Below are 22,398 nucleotides of genomic sequence, written 5' to 3'. Positions count from 1 at the left end.
TAACTTCGGCCTGCTCGCACTTTTTTACGCACATTGCATCCCTACACGCTCCTGCATTATCTGCCCAGTTGCTAAGCCCAGAGCGCCTGCCTCTGCAGTTCCCTGTTTCTGCTGAGGCTATGGCTACACGTGGGCGACATTACTTTCATGCCAATTTTTTCAGAGTGTGTTGCTAACGTTGCACTGAGAGTACCGTGCAATGTAAGTGGGCCTTCTGTTTGTTTGGACTGCCTGCATTCCACAAGCCTTGCTGGTGCACATTTATGCCTTGTTTTCATCGCACATGCCTGTCTCGTCTCATTTGCACGATGTCTGTGAAAGCAGTCTTTTTGTTGTTTTTCATGTTTTGGTTTGTTTTGTGTGTGCGTGGTGCTGTTTCGGGGTTTGCACACATTCTGTGCCTTGTCCTTATGTAGACCAACCAACCGTCTGTGGTACGTTCAGTGTGGAATATATTCCAACTAATTATTGAACCTGTCTCACTGTCTGCATGGTAATGGCCGTATGAGCTGCGTAACCATGCACAAGTAGGTACTAGATGTTGAGTGCTCTTCTAACGACTGAACCATATTTTATATATTTTTTTATGTTTGCCATGTGCACATGTGCTGCTTGTCAGTAGCTTGAAACTACTTTAGCTGATGATATATGTGCATATATATAGATGCTTTGTGCTATGATTGCTTTCGTAGTGATGAAACACTAAATGGAGCTGAGAAGCAATAATTGTGCATCTTTTGATCGTTTTAATGCTTTTGATTTTCACTGTCAGCCTGCCTGTTCCTTTCCCCTTTTTCGCGCTCAGCTGAAATATAGTTTTATGGGCTCATAAGTATAGCAAGTAACTCCTTGCCGAGGTTTCAAACTTCTTATTTCACTGTTTGCGCTCGCATTAGTTCCACACCGCTTTAGTTGCTTCACTTACAGCTTTTTCTGACATTGTTGCTCAGTCACATGAAAAGCTGTTGTGCTTTGCATTATTAGCTCGTTTTACTTGTTTTCTTTTTTGATCAATTTTTTATAGTTAGTTTTTATGTACTAAATTTGATTGTGTGTCATTTTGTTGTTAATATTGAATAGAGGTCATATTTGTTGTTGAAGGAGATGTAGAAAAAAAGGGGGAGCAACAATTTCTGCTGCAGCAAAGAGAGCCTATTCAGAGCAATTTAGCAATGACACCAGGTACATTAGATGTTACCTAACCCCTGTGCAAAAACAGTGTTTTAAATGTTGCATTCAAATTTACCGAGACTCTGTTCATTTGCTCAACTCTAGCAGCACGTATGTCTTCGTGTGATGCACGATTGCAAGAATGCAGCTTCCTTGTTAGGCAAATGAATGAGGGATCTTGTAAAGTTCACCGTGACTTGAGTTTCTTTTATTTTTTGTTATTTAAAAAGCCATAGATCTCTTAAGCTTAGATCTTGGGCCTAACAATTGTTCACACCCAAATTTTTTGGCTGTCGCTAAATTTTGAGCAAGTGCTTGCTTGTTGCTTCATGGTACAGTAAATACCCTTGACAGAACTAATGATGCCATGCATGATTTAGGCACTTAGGGGAGACCGATTTGGTTGAGGTGCCAGCATTGCCCTGGTTGGTTGTGCTTCCCTCGCTCTTGTGGCCAGATAATGTTATTTTGTTGAGCAGAAAACCATGCACACATTTCATGTAGCCCATTTGTCATGAGACAAAAGCTCCATCTGGTGGTTTTTGTGGTAGCTCACCTAATAGCAGCTTAAACGTCTTCAATTGCTCCTTGATTTACTTACTTTGGGACCGTAGACATGATTCTCACCTTGAATTAAAGGTTTGAAAAAGGCCAGTTTGCTTTGTTACTGTGTGTTGGCTGGTGAGGGTGAGGGCATGAGCTTTCAAATTTGTGCTTGTTGTGTAGTGTAGTTCAACTCTTGATAGGCTTTATGCATATTGGTCCCATCAGCCAGTTCATAGCCAAATATCCTGATTTAGCTAATCACCCCGTGAAAGAAAATTAGTGTGTGCATATAAGAATTTTTGTGGTATGTTTGCTCATATTTTGCTGCACTTGGAAAAAGGAGGAAATTGCGTTTTAGGCATTGTCAATAGAGGCATTGCTTTTTACTTGCACTGGCTACACTGGTGCAAGAAGTGCAGCGTATGTCCTTTTTTTTTTTTACTAGAATAGCACTCTGCACTAATCTGCACAACACTGCACCTAGCTGCACCAGTTCAGGAAAAAAAAAAATGCCTCAAGTGTAGAACTTGCCAAAAAGTGCAGTTGTGGCCTAGTATTTTTGGAGTGCTTTTTTTAAGCGCAGCTTCTCTGCTTTCATTCTATAATACTTATGCAATAATTATGTAAACTAAGATTCTTTTACATAGCAGCCGACTTTGCGCGCACAAATTTTCAGCAATAAAAAAGAATGCTTAGCTTTACAAGAGACAGTGAGGCATTGAAGGAGGCTAGTTTATATTACTTGGTTCTAGAAGAAAGTGCTGAGTTTGTTGAACCAGGCAATACAGGAACTGATTAACAGGCAGGGAGAGAGAAGTGGTGTGCCCCGTGTGTGTTGTTCGTTCACTGCAACCTGTTTTGCACTGTTAATTAAAAGTCAGCACTATCCAGGTCCCCAAAGCAATGTAGGGTAGTACCAAGGATGTAGTGAGAGTGTAAATGCAGTGCTTGTCTCCAGCCAGTGGAAACTGTGACAGAGGTCAAAGCAAACTGATCTGTTCCCTTCCGTAGGTTTCTCCCATCCCATGCTGCTGCAACAACTATCTGCCAAAGAGCCGACTCCCAGCAATGGTGGTGGAGGTGGTGGTGGCGGCGGAAAGGCAGCGGCTGGCGGGGTCGGTCCGGTGTTCACCTGCGAACTGTGCGGCCAATCCATGACCCATGCGTACAGCATGCAGCGCCATCGACGCCAGCACCTGACCCAGCCCAAGTCGTTTGCTTGCAATGTCTGCGGTCGTCGGTATAACCGCCGGGACAACTTGCTGGTTCACTGTCGGACGCATTATTCGTGACTCACGGCAGTTGATGACTCGCCGGTGGACTTTGCAGAGGAGCCATCATCTCAGAACTTTGAGTGGCTTTTGAAAGGGTTGAAACTGCCTCTGTTGAGTTCTCCGTCTCAGGGTTCTTTTTACGACCTTGCTGTTGAGGTTGCGCACTTGTTTAGTCCTTTGAGAGAAGGAGAGGTCCTTAAAGGCCAACTGCACTCAAAATTTCACCCTGAAAACCCTGTTTCCGTACACTCTGCCTAAAAAGAAAGCAAAGTGCAAAATATAACAGCTGAAATACACGTGTAGATGCCGCAAGGGATCAGCAAAAATCGGTGATTTTGAAACCAAAACTGAGGATAGCGCGGCCATTGAAGTGACGTTGCAGCCGACCAGCGAGCGGCCAGACGGCCAGCATCTCGGGAGCAAGCCTGCGCGCAAGCTTCACGCGCGCGCGAGGAAGCAAATGGATGAAGCGCTCACAGAAGAGCCCGACCGGTTCTCCAGCTGCGTGGCTGGCCAGAGGAAAAAGCCCCGGTTGGCCGGGGCGTCACAGGCGCCTCATGGCTGTTTACGCGATCCGCCGGCAGGTGCAGCGTGATCTGTGCGGAGCCTTTTTAAACGCTTCTGGCTGATTAATGAGGCGTCTCACGGGGCTGCCACTCGTGTCCCAGCTGATTTGGTGAAACGTACTACACATTCGAAATAAATTTCGTCAAGGTAAAATTTGAGTGCAGGTGGCTTTAAGTTGAGGCGCTACTGTTGTGCCCCTGTTATGTGATAGCTCAAAATAATTTATGAATTGGCCATTGAGTGACGTTTAAAAAACTTTCTAAATGTACCTCTAAGCTGCCTATAGTTCAGTAATTCGCAGTCGAGACACACTCTTTTTTTTTTTAAATAACATTCAGCAAAGGCCGAGCGTACAGGGGTATTAAATATGCCACTTAAAAAGTGGCCTGTAGAATGCCTGCAGATGTGGAAGTAAAAGAGGCCCACGAAACTGTTATAAACTGGTAAATCAAAGTGATGGGCGTAATTCTGTTTCACGGCATCAATGTAAGGGACAGTGCAAGTATTCTTTTGCCTGGTTCAAGTGAGCTAGGTGTACGAGTCTTCTGTTCATTCTTGGTTTCATTCTTGGTGCACATTGTGTTCCTGCTAGTCAAACTCAACAGCCCAACAATTTGTTGGGCATTGTGTTCCCGGGGAAGTGCTTTAAGGCTTAGTATATTTTGTTGTGCTGAACCAGCTGTGAAACAGTTTTTTTTCTTTTATGCTGGATTGATTGTCGTAAGATCATTATTTCACTGTCAAAGTGCAATGAAACGTTGGTGTGGCCACTTGCCGTTGCCGGAGCATTAATCGAAGTTTGTTGTTGCAGCCTTGACCAAGGCTTGACAACCCAGAAACAGGTGCAGTCATATTGTCTATGGATCATTTCACATTAGGCACATTGCAGGCATTGGTTTAATACATGCAGCGAACTGCAAGTATTGCATGTTCAAGATATTGGTGCTTTACTTAATGAAGATGTGAATGCAATGCAAGTATTTAAAAGGAAGCTTCTTGACAGAATTCATTCTATCGAGGATTTTGCTGGGAGTTGTTTAATGTCCTATTTACCAATCTCTGAATTCAGATATAGCTAAGGCTATGCAATCCTTATGTGATTGAGGTGATGTCAGACTTGGTTTTTGCATTCCTCTTACGTAGTACAATTGTTCTTGGAGGGAAAGGCCTTTGGCTAGAGCATAAAGCTAGCTGTCATGGATGGGTGAAATCACTTGTGCTCCCAATTCTGTTTTACATTTGCCACTCCCACCTTTGCATTTTTGCTGGAAGTAACAATTTATGAGGTACGTTCCTAAAGCACCCAGCAGTGACAGGCACCTCATGGAAAAAAAATCTATAACATCTTTTCTTGCTTGTTAATTTTGTAGCAATTAAATACATATTTTACAGCAATTTTGTAGCCATACACAGGTTTCCAGTCAATTACATGTTTATTGTAAGACAAGAAATGTGGCTTTGAGGAGATCAATTGGCGCACAGGCCCAAATATAACTTGTTCATGAACATTTATTTTGCATCGAACTATGCAATAAGCTTGCCAATAATGTGTTCTAACAAATAATAGCCAGTACTTGTTTTGCCTGTTGTTTTGAGATGTCATGGTTGTCTTGATTGTGTCTGTTTCTGAACTTAATAATGCAGGAAGCCGCTCAAGCCTGCCTTGTAGTGAACTTGAGCTTCTATGTACGAGGCGTATTGTCACATTTTTGCTTAGCATTTTGTAACAGCTTGCCTTTTTAGCTGCTTCGCTTTGCTTCGCTTCGTATTTTTTTTTTTAGCATGTCGGGCCTTTATTAGCTCGTTCACAAAATTTTTACTACAATTTAACAGCTCGTTTTGTAGATTTCCTTTCTTTGCTAACATACTAATTTGCATGTTGTGCCTGCACGAAAGAATCAACTCCTTTAGGCTCTCATTAGTTCAGTGTTTGTTTCCATGTTTTTTCATTTCTTAAGAAAAGTGGTGATTTCAGGCCCTAGAGTGCAAAAAATAGTTGGCTCTTTTCCTGTAGCCACAGGCGTAACTGTGCGGATTCTACTGTTTTTCGAACAAAAGGCTGTGGACTAGAGTTTCAATGGGTGACAGCCAGGAGGTATCTTGTTTATGGAAGAGGTCAAGCAACATGGCATTCATCATCATCATCAGCCTGTATACGCCTACTGCAGTGCAAAGGCCTCTCCCATAGATCTGCAATTATCCCGGTCCTGTGCTAACTGCGACCAATTTATCCCCGCAAACTTCTTGATCTCATCTGCCCGTCTGACTTTCTGCCGCTCCCTACCACGCTTGCCTTCTCTTGGGATCCACTCTATTAACCTTAATGACCAACGGTTATTGTGCCTTCGCATTACGTGACTTGCCTACACCCATTTCTCCTTCTTAATTTCTACTAATATGTCCTTAGCATGCATTTGTGCCCTAGCCCACTCCGCTCTCTTCTTGTCCCTTAATGTTACACCTCTCATCTTTTGTTCCATTGCCCGCTGAGTCGTCCTCAGTTTAAGTTGAACCCTTTTAGTGAGCCTCCAAGTTTCTGCCCCGCATGTAAGTACTGGTAAGATGCAGCTGTCATACACTTTCTTCTTCAGGGACAATGGTAGGCTGCCATTCATTATCTGAGAATGCCTGCTGAATGCACTCCACCCCATTCTGATCCTTCTAATTATCTGTGCCTCATGGTTGGGATCTGGGGTCACAACTTGGCCTAAGTAGATATATTCTTTTACCACTTCCACTACCTCGCCCCCTATCCCAAACTGCTGTGCTGTCCCGAGGTTATTGATCATTACTTTAGTTTTCTACATATTAATTTTCAGGCTCACGGTTCTACTCTGTTCGTCTAGTGCGGAAAGCATGCTTTGCAATTCGTCCCCCGAGTCATCAGCAAATCTGAGGTTACTGAGGTATTCTCCATTAACCCTTACGCCCACCTGTTCCCAATTCAATGTTCTGAATACTTCTTGTAAACATGCTGTGAATAACATTGCAGAGATTGTGTCTCCTTGTCTGACGCCCTTCCTTATAGGTGTTTTACTGCTCTCCTTATGGAGGGTTATGGTAGCTGTGGACCCGTTGTAGATTTCCCCTAGTATTCTTACATAATGCTCGTCTACACACTGATTCCGCAATGTCTGAATGACTGCTGAGGTTTCGACCGAGTCAAATGCATTCTCATAATCTGTGAAGGCTATATATAGGTGTTCAGTATACTCCACGCATTTCTCTACCACCTGATTGATCGTGTGAATACGGTCCATTGTTGAATAGCCTTTACGAAGCCCTGCTTGTTCATTAGGTTGACAGAAATCTAAGGTGGCAGAAATTCTGTTTTGATAAGTACCTTGTAGACGACTGACAGTAAGCTGATCGGCCTGTAATTTTTTAAGTCCTTCATGTCGCCTTTCTTATGTATTAGGATGATGTTCGCGTTCTTCCAAGATTCCGGTACCATTGCGGTCATTAGGCATTGCGTATACAGGTTTGCCAGTTTTTCTAGTACAATTTGCCTGCCATCCTTCACGAGGTCTGCTGTTATCTGATCCTCACCTGGTACTTTGCCCCCTTGCATTTCTTTCAAAGCCTTCCTTACGTCTTCGGTCGTTACTGGTGGGATGTCTACCTCCTCTGAACTACTTCCTCGTTCGGTGTTATCCTGGATGTCACGGCTACTGCACAGATCTGTACCGAACTCCTCGACTACTATAACTATTTTATCCCTGTTTGTGATGAAATTGCCTTGCTTGTCTTTAAGTGCACACATCTGATTTTTCCCCACGCCAAGACGCCTCTTCACTGATTTCAGGCGGCCTCTGGTCTTTACAGCATGCTCAATCCTCTCGATATTATACTTCCGTATGTCAGCTGTCTTACGCTTATTGATTAACTTCGAAAGCTCCGCTAGTTTTATTCTGTCAGCCTGGGAGGAGGCTGTCCTGCTTTGCCATTTCCTAATCAAATCTTTCGTCTTCTGGGAAAGTTTACCAGTATCCTGTCTAGCGATCGTACCTTGTGACTTCTACTGCACACACTGTGATAATGCATGTGAGATTGTCACTCGCTTCCTGTGTCGTAAACTCTGCTTCCTCAGTTAGAGCTGAATGTCAGTTCTGCAGCGCGGTCCTGAATTCTTCAACTTTCCATCTTGCTGTTAGCTCATTAATCGGCTTCTTTCGTGCTAGCTTGTTACGGTCCCTCCTCAAATCTAGCCTAATTCGAGATCTCACCGTACGGTGGTCACTACACCTCACCCTTCCGAGCACTTCCACATGCTGCATGACGCCAGGGTTATCGCATAGCATAAAGTCTATTTCATTTTTATGCTCCCCATTCGGGCTCACTAAGCCCTATTACATCCCATTTAATCCCCTCTAATTCTTGAACACCTCTAGACTCGCCTTGCTTGAAGAAGTTCTCATGTTAAACATTGCCAGGTTCAGATTCCAATGGTGGCCTGTCCGGGTCCAGGGATTCTTAGCACCCTTTGCTGACATGGCATTATGTGACATGAGCTTGAGCAATGTTACACTTCATGCTAAGCGTATTCTTACCAGTTATGTTCTGTGTTCCCATGTTTGTAGGAATCTCAGGTTTTTGTGTGCGGGCTTCTGATGTGCCATTTCCATTCCACAAACGCTTGTCATGTTAGTTACATGAACACGCTGGAGATGGATTTTTACAAATTTGGAAAACTGTAGCAGTATACCGTAAAAAAAAGCTCAGAAAGGTTTATGTCAGTCAGCGATTGTATGCTGTTAGTGTAAGCTTTAGCATGCACTCATTTCATCCTCTTCCTCATACATGGTAATCCTTCATGAGCAAGATTTCTTGTAGTTATAATAAGCTACAAGTATTCAGCAGTGCCACCAATGTTGCTTTGACTGTCCACACCTGGTGCATTTTGTGTTTTGACATTTGGGTTTATTGTTCTAACACCTACATGCAAACTCGTGCCACTTGCATTACCTTCGAGTGCCTTCATTGCTGATGTGAGCTTAAGTCTCCTCGTGTTTTTACTGTTTGTCTTTTGTATGTGTGCAAGTTTGCTGCTGTAATGTTTTATTTATATATATAAGGCTGGTTTTTGAATATCGGGGTTACTGCAATAAGCCAGTGCAGCCGCTTTTCTGTAAAGGCTTGCAGGTGGTGAGAGAAATAAAAGAAGGCGGTGCTACACCTCACTTCTTGCTCAGTGAATTACCCTTAGGCAAATGATGTAGTGTGTCGGCATACATACGTGTGGTCTAGTGACATGGTAGAAGTGGACAGGAAAGTTTTGGAGCAAAGCCCGAGATTATAAATTTTTTTTTCACCTATAACATATCTGATGCTGTCACGACGTGATGCAGACCTTAGGCTTGGAAATGCTGTGCGATTTGGTAGTTGCAGCTACTTTTCCTGTGGCAAAATGTCTTTGCTTTTTGCCGAATACTTTTCCTCTGAAAATGATTTCAACTCTGCCAGCGTTCACACGTAAGCGTAATGTAGGATGCATGAAAGTTGAGCTGACTAATCGAGTTTGAGCCCTGAGAAGTTATCTGTAAGCGGTGAACCTGAGAGCACTGAAAAGATTCTCATCGAAAATTGCCTGTGCAGATCTTACTAAACACAAAATTCACTAATAACCACAAACCCGCTGGGACCAGCTACATTTTCTCTTGGGGTGTGTGGTACAACATCCTCAGTGGACAGTACCAGCTGAAGAAGACATTACAGCGAGACATAGTGTGGTGTCTAATGCCGAATACAACATTGTAATATTGTAATGTGCGAGAGCTATACATGATCAAAGACAAGATAGGAATGGGTTCATCAGCAGTTGCCGTCTAATGAACTGGAGCCAAATTTTCACATTTCCTTTCTTCTGGCTGGCTTTATAAGGACGTTTGTAATAATATAGTGTTCAGGTTTTTTTTTTACATTGTGTGGTCAGTCTCCCGAGGGACTACAACAAAGAATCTGCTCTTATTGCCTGCCTTTGTTTGTGCGGCAGTTATTTTTGTCTAGGTTAGCTAAACTGTGTTAGGTGTAGCTTAATTAACATCAGTCGCAACCTTGGTATTTTCCTGTGTACAAATAATGCCAGTAGCGTGTTCAGTACCGAATTCCTCTCCTTTCTATTACTCTATCCTTTTATGTAACTTCAAAGCGTGTGAAGTTGTTTCATTGTGACCTAAGCTGTCAGAGAAATTTACCCAGACAACTCGGTACAAGGTAGAAAGATAAAAGTATTGATGCGAATAATGGCGGCTCGCATTTTGTCGCGCAAGGGGCCACAGCGGGCTTTTCTCTCTCTCTCTTTCTCTCTTCCTCCTGCCACGTGGGCTCCGTCCTCAAAGACCTTCGCTCGCGGCGGAAGATGTTCGGTCTGCGCAAAAGCAGTGGCCGCTGGTCTTGCCTCGCGTGCAAGCTGGAGCTGAGGTCGAGGAGTGCGCTCAAGCGACACGAGCTGATCCATGTGCCCTACAGGGAGCGCTTTACGTGTCAGGTGAGCATCCTTTGCTGAGGAGTCGCCAGTGATTCAGCCCTCCTCGCTTCAAAAGGTGCAAGCTGGCATTACTGCGCAGCTATAACTCCCATGTTGTGGCCACTAAGTAGCTGGCCACAACATGGGAGTTATAGCTGCGTCATAATGTAGGGACACAACTAACGTTCAGGGAATAATATCCAAAGGGTTAGGGAAGTTTGAAATACAGTCAAAACTCGTTATAACAAAACTTGATTTAATGAAAGTCCTCACTTTATGAAGATATCCCAATCCCCCCTCAGACGCCCATAGAGCCCAATGCTTTGACTAACTCAAAATAATGAAACCAATATCATCACTGGTCCCGGTTTAATGAATCTTTGCTCAATAAATGCAGCTCAAAAAGTGTAATTGGTGGTATATTTTGTAAAGAACGCCTCAAAATTGATTCATAGTGTGCCAAAGATAACATCACGGAGCACCTTTGTTCCGCCTTTACGAAGCTGCGCGGTGCGAAACGGGAGTTGTAATTTTGAGTTGAATTCACCACATAGCATCAGTGGTTAAAAAGTTTCGTTCACGTGTCATAAATTGCACTGGTGCTGTTTCCAACAATGTAAAAAAAAAAAAAGGCCGACACAGGGCCAAGTGATGGATGCTCTTGATCTGGTGCAGATGTTTGCCAGAACATATGAGAATACAGAAGATTCACTGGACACACAACAAACTTTTAATAAGTCCATGCAGCCGTTGCTTACAAAGCACACGCAAGGAAACATCACCGACTTCTTTGGTTGGAAATAAATTTGTACTCACTCGGGGCCGTTCTTGTTTCAGGTAACAATTTTGGTGGTCTCTTTTAATATGCGTGGGCCACAATATCATTTTCAGAGCATTTACACTTTGCAAATGCAGCGCCACATAAGCTTGTTGGATGCCGCTACAGAATGTAATCGAATGTACCGAATTAAGTGACCAAGAAATGCCTAACTCGAATTACCGAAGTTCTTGATTTAATGAACTATTTCGCGGCTCCCCTCAACTTTGCTAAACGGAGTTTTGACTGTGTTTGAAAAATGTGTGCGTGTTGGGGGTTCGGGGGGGGGAGTGTTGATCCCTGGTTGCCGGGGAAGTATGTACATATTGCTAGTCAAGTTGAAATGCAAAAACACTGGTCCATGTTAAATAACCTAGGAGGGTCTTGGCCACCTCTGTTTTCCATGTGGAAAGGGGAACGAGCAAATGTCCACAACAATGAGATTCTAATGTGAGGTAACAGTCCCTGTAAAATCGATGTTTTTGTTAAGTGGCAACCCCTTAGTAGATCAAATATCCCAAATAACTACAATCTCACTGGGATGCATCAAAGAAAACTGCCACCTGAAAATTGTTTGTTAGGTGAAGCCCTTTCCACAGCTTTTTGTTAGAAAACTGCTCGTTACTTTAGGGCAACTCTAATTTGGAAAAGGGGCTTTCTGCTGATTTTTTTTTTACTCTCACTTTAGGTGCAGTGTCACTAGTTAATGCTTGTTTAAATTTAAAGTAAAAAAAAATATAAGCCATAAGCACTACCCAGAACAAATTAAATGAGGGTAAAATGATGGAGGCAAACCTAGAAAAACTCCACAGGTTTTTTTTCTTTGAGCTGCACCACATATGAATTGCCGGATGTGTATTACCAGAACATAGTGGCCATGGGTAGAAGCTTCTTACAGTTGATTACTTTCTTTTTGCTAGGAAAAACACACTACTTTGCCAAACATGGTGTTCTTTGACTATGCTACTTTTTTTTTGTTCAAAATTTATGCATTTTGTGTTGGAAGTCTGCAGCATTTGGGTGTCCGTTATAACATTAAAAGAGGAAGCTTTAAGGTGCAGCTTTTGCTGACTTGGCGGTGAGGAGAATGGCATGTACGAGTTTTTGGATCATTAGTAACTAAGTGCTCTATATAACTGTGCTACCTCTATTTGTATGTATTAACCATATTTAGGTCAGCAACCAAGATGTTCCACTTCTCTGCATGAGGCCACAATTTCCCACTTCTAGCACTAGAAATAAAAGACAGTGCGCAATTACAAAAGCCATGCACCATGTGCAGTGAATGCCATGTGGTGTAAATTAATCCGCAGCCTTATTGTCTGCTGCTTTTTGTTCACAAGTTTCAGTAATAGGAGCACCAAATTTTATGCGAAGGGCAGTGATTGCCGGCCAGTCGGCAGCTCAAAGTGTGGATGTAATTTAGGTGGAACAAGCTTCACTTTTACCTGACTAATAGATGTTGCAACAGCACAGGTGCTGCTTTTAACATGTTAAAACCCCCAAACTTAATACCTGTGCCACACGTGCACAAAAAATGACATTAAGTGTTTAAGGTACTAAGATACCGAATGACATTATTTGGGCAGACCAAAAAGAGGAATGCACTCATGTTTTAGAAGTTTTTAATGTAGAGAAAAATGTCTTGCAACGGTTAAATATGTTTTTTTTTTGTGAAAGAAAATGTTATGAGAAATAGTGTTTTCTAAAAAAATGGTGTGAGCTGTTTCTAAAAGTGGCTTCAGCAGCTGCCATCGCCTGCCAGGAGTAGTTAAATTTGAGAAATTCAAAATGACAAGTGACACAATGTTTTGCCTTTTGCCGCTGTTTTAGTGAACTTCGTCATATTTAGAACTTCGCCACCAAGAGTGCACAAAACGTTGTCTTATTTCGAAGTTCAGCTACGTTACTGTGTCAACACTCTGGTGCTAGAGTTTCGTTGGTTTCATTTGGTGCCCATCATGTTCAAGAGCACCAAATCATGAAACCAACGCACTTGTGAGGGCGAATAAGTTGTGCGAAACTCATTTACAAAAAATGACATTAGAGTGAATGACATTACATTTTTGCATGTATCAGCAAATTAATGGCATTAAAGCTTAAGGCTTTAAGGGGGGACACTGGTCTTAAAACAACTTCTTTTATTTTCAAGTAAACTCTGTGAAACTTGTCAGTCTTGCAGCTTTTTTCCCACTGATTTCAAATATGCCAGTATTTTTTCAGTTGGTCAATTAGTTACCAAGATAATTAGAGATAATTAGCCATTTTGCCCCAACAATTAACAAAACAGTGTTGCTCACAAAACTGTAATCTTTATATTTTCCATTACTATGAACCCTGCTGAATGCAATCTTGGAAACAGTTTTTTGATGCACCGCTTGGAACTAATTTTACGGCTCATTAAACTTCGGTAGCACCAGTGGCAAGGAACCATTTTCAGTGCCCATTTCAAACACCGAAGTTTAATGAGCTGTAAAATTAGTTCCAAGCGATGCATCAAAAAACTGTTTCCAAGATTGCATTCAGCAGGGTTCATAGTAATGGAAAATATAAAGATTACAGTTTTGTGACCAACACTGTTTTGTTAATTGTGGGGGCAAAAATGGCTAATTATCTCTAATTATCTTGGGAACTAATTGACCAACTGAAAAAATACTAGCATATTTGAAATCAGTGGGAAAAAAGCAGCAAGACTGACAAGTTTCACAGAGTTCACTTGAAAATTAAAAGAAATTGTTTTAAGACCAGTGTCCCCCCTTAAGCACTTAATGTCATTTTTTGTGTACATGTGGCACGGGTATAATTAATTTCCACATGGAAAAGAACGGACAGTTTGACGAGGGTGACCTGCTGGTAACACGGCTGCCCTTTGACCCTGCCCGGTTGCAGATCTGCCACATGATCATCAGCCGCAAGGACCACCTGTGGCGCCACCTGCGCCGGGTGCACGGCATCAGCCAGCCGAGCCCCTCCCAGCTGGCCCTGACCTGCCCCTTCTGCCTGACAGCCATGCCCACCATCGAGGACCTTGAGCAGCACGTCGACTCGTGCCACCCCTATGCCAACGGCAGTGGGGGCGGCGGCCACCACCACGAATGACTGCTCATCTGTGGGGGGGAGGAGTCTCTCCAGCCGTCATCCATGTCCTCTGTGCTTCACCCAGGAGGAGGCAGAACGCTGTCCCGTCTGCTTTGATCTTTTTCAACCTGCTAGGACGGCTTCAGTACCACGTGTTGCAAATATTCTTCTTCTTTGTTCTGCTGTAAAGAAGCCGATCTGGCGAGGAATTTATTCTGGCAGCAATTTGGTATGGCAAGTCCATATTTCGGCACTTGGTGCATGCGTAATGGATTAACCGGGACAGTGCCATGTCCCACTCACTTGTTTGCACTGGTGTCACACCATGCTCTTTAGCACTGCAAAAGAAAAGAGGCGGGGAGGCTGGACTGGTAGGTGCACTGTGAAGCAGGTATTTTTTATTTTAGTTTCAAGGCTTACCTCGCAATATTAATTGGCCAGAGCATAATGAATGCGGTCAAGTGATTAAACAGAAATGATAAAGTTCAAAAATGTGAAAAGGGGATAAGTTAAGCAGATATCACAGCACAAGAAAGATGGAATACACAGGACAAGGACTAATTTTCAACTGGAATATATTAATAACAAAATGTGTTATTAATATTAAAACAACACTATTCTAAAGTTAGAAAGTCCCATCTATTTTTTTAAGTACATGAAGGCAGCTATCAGGGCCCACTATTCAGTTTTTTTTTTCGTCCTATTTTTGAGAGGCCAGTACCGTTTATTTAATCACGCTTTGTTCCGCAGTGGTTATTTTGTGAAGTTATGCCAAATACTGGAGCAGTCGGTGCAGGTTGAAAATTTTCAAGTTTCACATTGAGTCCCATAAAACAAGGTTGTTCGGTTGTGCATACAAGAGTTCCTTTCAGCGAACTTGTGAGTTTGTGGCTGACAGCTTGTGGTACATGTTAAATTCATGCCCATGGTGTTCAAAGGAAATTAATATATTCATCAATGATGGCTAGTGTATTTTGTGATGACCAGTGGCTCAAGTTAATCGGTAAACAGCCTTAATTATGCATACGCAATTATGTGTGCTTTTGATAACCCCAGTAACTATCTTTGGGCAGTTTTGGCTCTCTCTGGTGCTAATGGGCAGCCAGATGGGGAAAATAGTGAACTTGAGTGTTTGTGGAAGGTCTGGTGTTCTGTCCCACATGAGCGCTTAAAATTGCGTCCTTTTTTTACTGTTCATAAATTTTTTGTCAGCTGTGAGCTCAAGTTGTCTGCATTGTCATCTTGTTCTAAAGAACAATTTCGTTTTCAGTTGTTATTACTCATTTGGCGTGACATGATTGAAGCCAAGGAAACCGAGTGAAGCAGTCACTATATATAATATATCATTTTACATTTTCCTTTTAATCTAGTCCATTGAATACTCCTAGTCACGTTGTGTGCTTCTGCACTAATTTATGCCTGGTGAGGTTTTTGGTTCAAATAATGTTCATGTAGCATTAAGGTGACAGCATTATGAACAAGGTAATTCACAGATAAAGGGTTAAAGCTGAATGTTTTGAAACAGATGAGAACTGAGCCTGTGGAAAAAAAAAAAAAAAAGAAATTACGGTGAAGACCCTAACCAATATAAACTGCGCTTCCCCATTAATTTGCGCGCAGTTTTGTTTTTAAGATGAACCATTACCAGCTTGCCCAACATTCAACCTCTTTACACTAACCAAAGCTCCTCTTCGTGACCACGGATAGCCTAGGTGTATGTTTGTTCCCTTGTCTTTTTCTTATTTCTTTCTTTTTTGTATGTGGCTGTTTTCCTTGTCTGTTTAAAGATGCTTGGTGTTCTTCCTTTTGCCACCAGCTGTTTTGTGAGCTATACTTTACTGCCATGAAAGACAATAAGTACCGCCATGGTGAATCTCTTGTGTCCCATCCTGTCATGCTACGTAACACACTGAAGGTGTCTAAGCAGCACCAAAGTTTAGAACCAGTCACTATGAACCTGTGGAAACAAAAATATTTTGTGGAAGTAGAGGCTAAACACCAAAAATATAGGTATCGTGGATGCTAAAATCAAGAACGCCCTGATACCACAACCATTTTCCTTTAGCTCACAAGATTGCTTGTTTGTATTGCTTGCTGATGTGGAGAATAAAATTCAGACATCCTAAATTAGAAATAGCATGGTAACTTTGACTTCTTGCGTACACACTTCATGTCAAAGCATTTCGGACATTGTGCAGTAAGATGTTCAAGGTAACATTGGATTTTCCAAACCCGTAATGACTCAATGTAAAAGGTAGTAATCATCATCATTTGTGTTAATGAACAGTGCTCTTTGTTTATTTATTTATGCTTCAAGAATAGTGCAGTGTAGTTACATTTCTTCTTGCACTTATAATTAAGGTGCATTCTATTTCGATGGCAGTGTGAAGAATCTGGAGCTGTTTTTTTTAGTATGTTTTAAAAAAATTTTGTGTGTGTATAGCAATGAAAATTCCTAACACGAGCAGATTCATGTTTCTGAGGTGTAGTCTTTGTGCATAAGAGGGCACGGTTAGAGTATTTGAATTATCATTTGATTCAAACCTGTTTATTAGGAATTCTGTGTTATACTTCAGTTATGTTATGCTACAGAGGAAATTGGGAATTTGCTGGTCACCGATTGATTGCTTGGTAGTCTTTAAAAATGTTCAAAAATATTGAAAAAATTGTAACTGTGCACAGATGATGAAAATGAAGTTTGTTATTCCAGTGCTGAATGTTTTGAACAGATAAAAACTGAGCCTCTGAAAAAAAAGAAAAAAGACTATTACGGTGAAGTTCTTGAATTGGTAAACATTGTGTTTCGATGCAGAATGTGGCAGGCTGTTTGGTTGTGCAGTCAGTGTGATGCATCTTGCAGTCTTGGTCTGGAAATGACGTTAGGGGATAATATTAGTTCGCTTTCTATGCTTGTATCATGTGTTGTTTGCTGTCATATGTGTAGTGACTACGTCTGAAGTTATTTCATCTGCAGTACAAACAAGGTGTTTGCAGTGCTTATATAACTGATAAAAGTTGTAACCTTTTGCAGTTGTGCTTTGCTTTAGTTCCTGCTTATCTGAATAGCTGAAAGCAGTGTGTTTGACTTTGCGCATATGTAAGGCAATGTTACCAGTACATATATGGTCGCCTGCTCTTATTTTTCGAAGCCATAGGCTCTGATCAGTCTAAATGTGTTCATAATACTTTGTGCTTTGATGCGTAGGTTCTTTTTCCGTGGACTGTGGCATAAGTATTTACACTCATTTTTATCTCTAGGCTGTTAAAGTGCTTGGTTGAATGAAGAGCCGATAAGTATCAGATGAAAACGCTAGTCATTTCATTCTTTAATTTAAAATCACAGAATTATATATATGCTATTTTTTTTTCAGTTGTTTGAATAACAACATATGTCATCTCAGCTTGATAAACTTACCTCATTTACTCGTATGATGGGCGCACTCTTTACCCCAAAGGAATTAACACATATTTGAGGTGTGAACATTTTTTTTCCCCCACGGCTGCAATTCCAACTTTGCATTTTCTTGCACGCGTCACAACCACCTTCTACCGTGAATTAGTAGCCACCTAAAAAGCAGGAACAGAGTTGTTGAATTAACATGAAAGCTTTTTAAATGTGGTGTTATCCATGTTTGCCTGTCGCGAGTGCATCGTGCTATGAGCGCTCAAGGCCAAACACCTCGCGTTACGGTGCCAAAGGAAACAGTATAACAACCACAATATAACAATATGCCGTGGCAGAAAGGCGATTACAAAATAGCAGCTGGGTTCAGGCAAACGACGACGTAGTGGCATTCTGTAAAATAATTTTTCGTGCATTTTTATTCACAGAAATGGGGTGTTTCCATATGGGGTGTATTAAAATGGAGCTGTTCTGAAAATAATTCAAAATTTTCTATGCCTGTTGTAGGGGTGCATTTATTATGCAAATGTGTTCATTGTGCGAGTAGATGCGGTAAATCTAAACTTTTTTTTTTCCTTTCTTTTTCTTCGGTATATCGTACCGAGCGAATTGTGACAATTGTCTTCCACACTTTTCGTGCTGTGTGCACTTGTGTGTCGCTAGCGGAAGCCGCTTGAGGTTGTAAAAGTCTGTGTGGGGTACAAAAACCTGTGTGTGAGTGCCGCTACAAAATGAGAATGGATTTTCGTAATATTTACACAAGAAATAAATGCACGTATGCAGGAGTGGTTGCAACCATTCTGTCTGTGTCTTGGATTCAGGGCAGTTTATAGCCACAACGTCTTCGCTACTGCCTGGTTATACGCTGGACTTACCACATTCAGTACTGTTTTTGAGCTGGCTGGCAGCCATCGTGACATCTGAGTGACGTAAGGATTTTTTGCACTGATGATGACGAAAGACCCGAAGTGCAAAGAAGTGGTAATTGAGAGGAATTATCCTTCTTTCCTGAATTCCGAGGGATGCCTGTAACGAGAAATGGAAAGAATGTTTGCAGCATGTACAGCATGTACCAGCATGTACAGTGCTTTATCAATGTAATGCTGTCTTCACATTGAAACGTTTACCCTTGACATACAAGCTTTGGCAACAATTCTTGCTCCTATTTGCATTTGAAGTCTTCGGGCATTGACTACATTGTCCCAAGGGCTGTGTGCACCGAAGTTAAGAACACTTCAAAATTCATTCTCGTTACAAGGTAATAATGTAGGTGCACCTTTGTTGCATCATAGTAGTATAATGCTGCATTGCATAGTTTTGCTTCAACACTGTCGTCAGTCCCACGTTTGTGCCTGTCCTTTATACTTTGCCACTCGTGTCGCCCCCAGGTGACCTTGCACCTGACCGACTTTTCCACAGGGGTGGCACTACGAAATTTCAGTGAACTAACACAGTCTATGCACAGAGTCGCCTCAAAGAAAAACTGTCGTGAGGGCAAAACAATCTTTGTAGATGAAACCGGTCGCCGACTGGAATGAAAGTGGTGGTGGTGAAATTGCACTACGATTTTTCAGCAGTGGTGGCTCCAACCATCTCACACTTGCTTATCTTTTCACGTAGTTTTGCTGTTGTGTTTGTTGAGTGGTACTGCGCATTTTATGCCTGGTTTGTTTTGCTTTTGTGCCGAATGTATTTTAATGTCCTTTCTGCATGTTATTTGTTTGTGTTTTCTTTTTGTGGGGCTTTTCTGTGCAGTGTTTCCTGCTTTTTTTTTCTTCTCCAAACTCATTTAAAAGTGCATTTTGTTGAGAAAAACAGATCAGTTGAGCTTGTTTGGTAGATCACTTGAACTTTTCTGGGTGTTTAGGTAAGAGTTCATTTTTGCCATTTTATAATGCGATCTAGCGTTTCTGCACTGCACTTATTCTAATTGACCGGCCATCAGCTATTAGTTGCGTAGCCTTTAAATTTTATGCGGATATTTGTGTTCTTGAAAGCTGCATGATATTAACTACCATCTGTATTTGTGAATCTTGGTTTTATGGAAAAAGAAATTACACTTTTATTTAGCTCAATGCTGTTTTTGTTTTTTTGCCATGCTTTTGGAACTGCATGATATTAAATACCCTCTGTATTTCCATATTGAGATTTTTGGAAAAGAAGAAAGTGCAGAGAAATAAATTGAATGAATTTTATTTTTAACTGTGCAAATACAGCACTCAACAAGCAGTGGCGAACTTTATCCTTTTAGCTAATGCAGAATTGCCTAGCTTCTGCCGCTCAAGCTGGTTCTGTAGTGGCTGAAGCTCTGTTGTTGCAAATGCTGGTGTGGAAAAGAGGTTTCGAATTTTCTTACTGTGAATAAATCACAGTACCTCATAAAAAGCATTGAGAAACTTTCTTGGCCACCTGCTTCCCTTCAATTGTGGCGAAAACAAAGTGTGTTGGTTAAGCGAGCCTTTTGATTTTGTTTGTAAAAGGCGAGACTAGGATTCAAGCCACCTGGACGCCCGCAGGACCCGAGAGAAAAATTCAGGAGACACATAATTTTCCTGAAACCTTGTTTACACACCCTTTGTTCTTATTGTTTAATAGCAATATCAAATAAATTTTGCTAACTGGGTGCTCGTGAAAAATTTCTTAATTTTAACGTGTCAGAATAAAATAACAACTAGCTCAAGTGATCTTTAAGGCCAATTGGAGCCCTTGGGCACACCTATTGCCAAATATTCAGAGTTTGCAATAACCTGTGAAAATAGCAAGTCATGTAAACACTTCCCCAACTTAACACCGCTTGAGAGGAGGGTGGTGTCGTGGGTTGAAGGCCCAGCCTCTCATTGAGTCAGGATTTTGAGTGATCTCGTGACAGCCTCTTGTAAGAGAGAGAGAACCTCATCTCCAAAAGAATTTGCTGGCTTAACTTTGCTGCTCCGAGTTCCTCGCGCTAACCATTATTTTCCATCACTCGTTACAAGGGTGGCACAACTAAAAGAAGTGTATGCATACCATAGTGCAAACCACAATGTACGGCTTCATGCTTCACCGATAAACTGAGAGAATCAAGAACGCTAGGCATCTCCGAGAACCACAATGCAGCTCGATAAACTGTAGAAATCGAGTGAACAGGTAGTGGAGCCGTTTTGACGTTTGCGCCATCCCCCGTTTCAGACGGCCGAAAGGACCCGGCAGGCGGCGGTGACTGGTGGCCCTGGGGTCCGGACCACTACCCCGAGCCATGCACCAAGCGGCGCTGCGTCATGTGCAGCATGATGAAGCTCCAGCGGCGCTCCATGCACCAGTGCAAGCAGTGCAAGGCGGTGCTGTGCATAAACAAGGAGCGCAACTGCTTCTCCCAGTACCACACCATGTACGGCTTCAAGGCACAGAAGTGACGGCCACTGCTGCCGACCACACGGCGCGTCTTCCAGGGGGCCAACCTCCACAGATTCCAGGGCATTACTTCTACAGGGAAGAGCAGGCTCAGGGCCACGTGAAAGGAGCGGCGAACAAGTTGTTCTTATTTCCGAACTTAAGTGTGACCAGGAAGCACCGAAAAGAGAAGTGCATAAGTGTTGAGAGCGTAATTTTGAGATTGGTAAACACTATTTGATGCATTCATGTATGATAGCGTATAAATCAGCATAGATCATCGAGAACGGGGTTGACAAGGTGCCTTAGTTTTAATGTTAAAAATCAGTATTGTGCGGTGACGTCATCTGTTCTACACTGTAAACGGATGGGGAAGACATTTGATTAGATGCTCGCTTACCTGGGCTTGTTAAAGCTTGTACTACTTGCTGCGTATGAGCATGAAGAACGATAAGTACTTTAAACAACATGTGCACATGGTGTAAGTGTGGAAGCCTTTAAGTAAGAGTGTCTTTCAACTGAGGCATTCTAAAGATGCACTGTGGTATTGTCTGACCTTACGAAGGCGTATTTTGCAACGAAACTCGACAAAGCTCTAACAGGCTTGGTGAGGCACTTGACGAGCGATTGTGTCATAAGTGCCGTCCATCTGTGATCGAGTTATAGGTATACCTAGCGGATTCTTGTTAAACGAAAGTTGGCTAAATGCAATTGGCAGTTAATTATTAAGCAGTCCTATGATTTGTATTGTGACCAAAAATCCTCAGTAAATGGCACTAGTAAATTCAGTAGAACTCGTGGTAAATGTAAACAGACTCTCCTGGACCTTGCAACTAGTGTAATTAAACAAGATTCCACTGTCTACCGCTTTTACCAGTTTCATGGGCTGACATGCACCATATGACCACGCCGCTGCGGTCCCTTTTGTTACCTACTGTGCTGAACAAGTCAAATTGTGGCAGAGTAGTGATGGGCAAGGCCCACATAGGTGTTCTTTTGATTCTATTGGCAGTGCTTTTACATTACTTGCACTCGTTGCGGCCACTTTGCGTACCATCTTTTGTGATTGTTATTCACAGTAAGAGGAATGAACTATTAGTGGTTGGCCTACAATGTTTCTCGTTTGTACATATCTTGGAGGCCACTTCTTGTCTTCTTCTTTTTTTTCTCTTTGTGTAGGACAAAAGAGGTTCATGCGTCACTGACAGTAGCCTTCACAAGGCCCTGTTATCGCCACTGTGATTCTGACGTGTAAACTCTGTGCAAGCCCAGGGCATGAACCAAATGGCAGAAAAAGACCGTGATATGTCTTTGATGCAATGCTTAGTCACAAGTCACTGGCGCTTTTTTACTGCTTGAATTTTCTTTGTGTGTGTAATAACAACCGTTTTTTTTTTTTTTTTTTGGTTTTCAGCAGTGTCCTTTACTGCGTCGTTTTTGGATAACTTACTGTTTCAAGCAGGCAGATGTGCGGAGACATAGCTCTAAGTTTGTGAAAGGGAAGTTGTATCTTGTGTGATGGCTATGTCACTAATGTTGAAGGGTGGCCTTAACCATTCTTGTCAAAATTTGAAGCAGCCACCCGAGAGAAATTCAGATTAAGGCAAACCATACCACGTTAGTGCAGTGATTTTAGTACCCAAGGAAGGCCCAAGGAAAGACTGAAGGTCCAAGGAGTGTGCTATTAGAGTTAGAGGCATTTGTTTTT

General features: G+C 42.1%; 1 protein-coding gene across 6 annotated transcripts in view; it reads left to right on the top strand.

The window, feature by feature from the left end:
- Positions 1 to 22,398, top strand: part of LOC144169907 (uncharacterized) — a 179,404-nt gene that overhangs the window by 124,888 nt on the left and 32,118 nt on the right. The window contains exons 5-6 of one of the 6 annotated variants that reach the window (XM_077699342.1): positions 9,896 to 10,044; positions 13,730 to 18,116. The exons of 3 other annotated variants lie outside the window; for them this stretch is intronic. In XM_077699342.1, coding sequence (XP_077555468.1) covers positions 9,896 to 10,044; positions 13,730 to 13,939 — 359 coding nt within the window. In that variant the 3' untranslated portion in view covers positions 13,940 to 18,116. Of the gene's footprint in view, positions 1 to 2,727; positions 3,024 to 9,895; positions 10,045 to 13,729; positions 18,117 to 20,489; positions 20,729 to 22,398 lie in introns of those variants that run through there. 2 more of the 6 variants (XM_077699352.1, XM_077699346.1) reach the window with 2 other exon arrangements.

Source organism: Haemaphysalis longicornis, unplaced genomic scaffold (assembly GCF_048455015.1).
Source record: "Haemaphysalis longicornis isolate Haplotype H1 unplaced genomic scaffold, Haemaphysalis longicornis Haplotype H1 scaffold_2, whole genome shotgun sequence".
Taxonomy (NCBI): domain Eukaryota; kingdom Metazoa; phylum Arthropoda; class Arachnida; order Ixodida; family Ixodidae; genus Haemaphysalis; species Haemaphysalis longicornis.
This window is presented reverse-complemented; position numbering and strand designations above follow the sequence as displayed.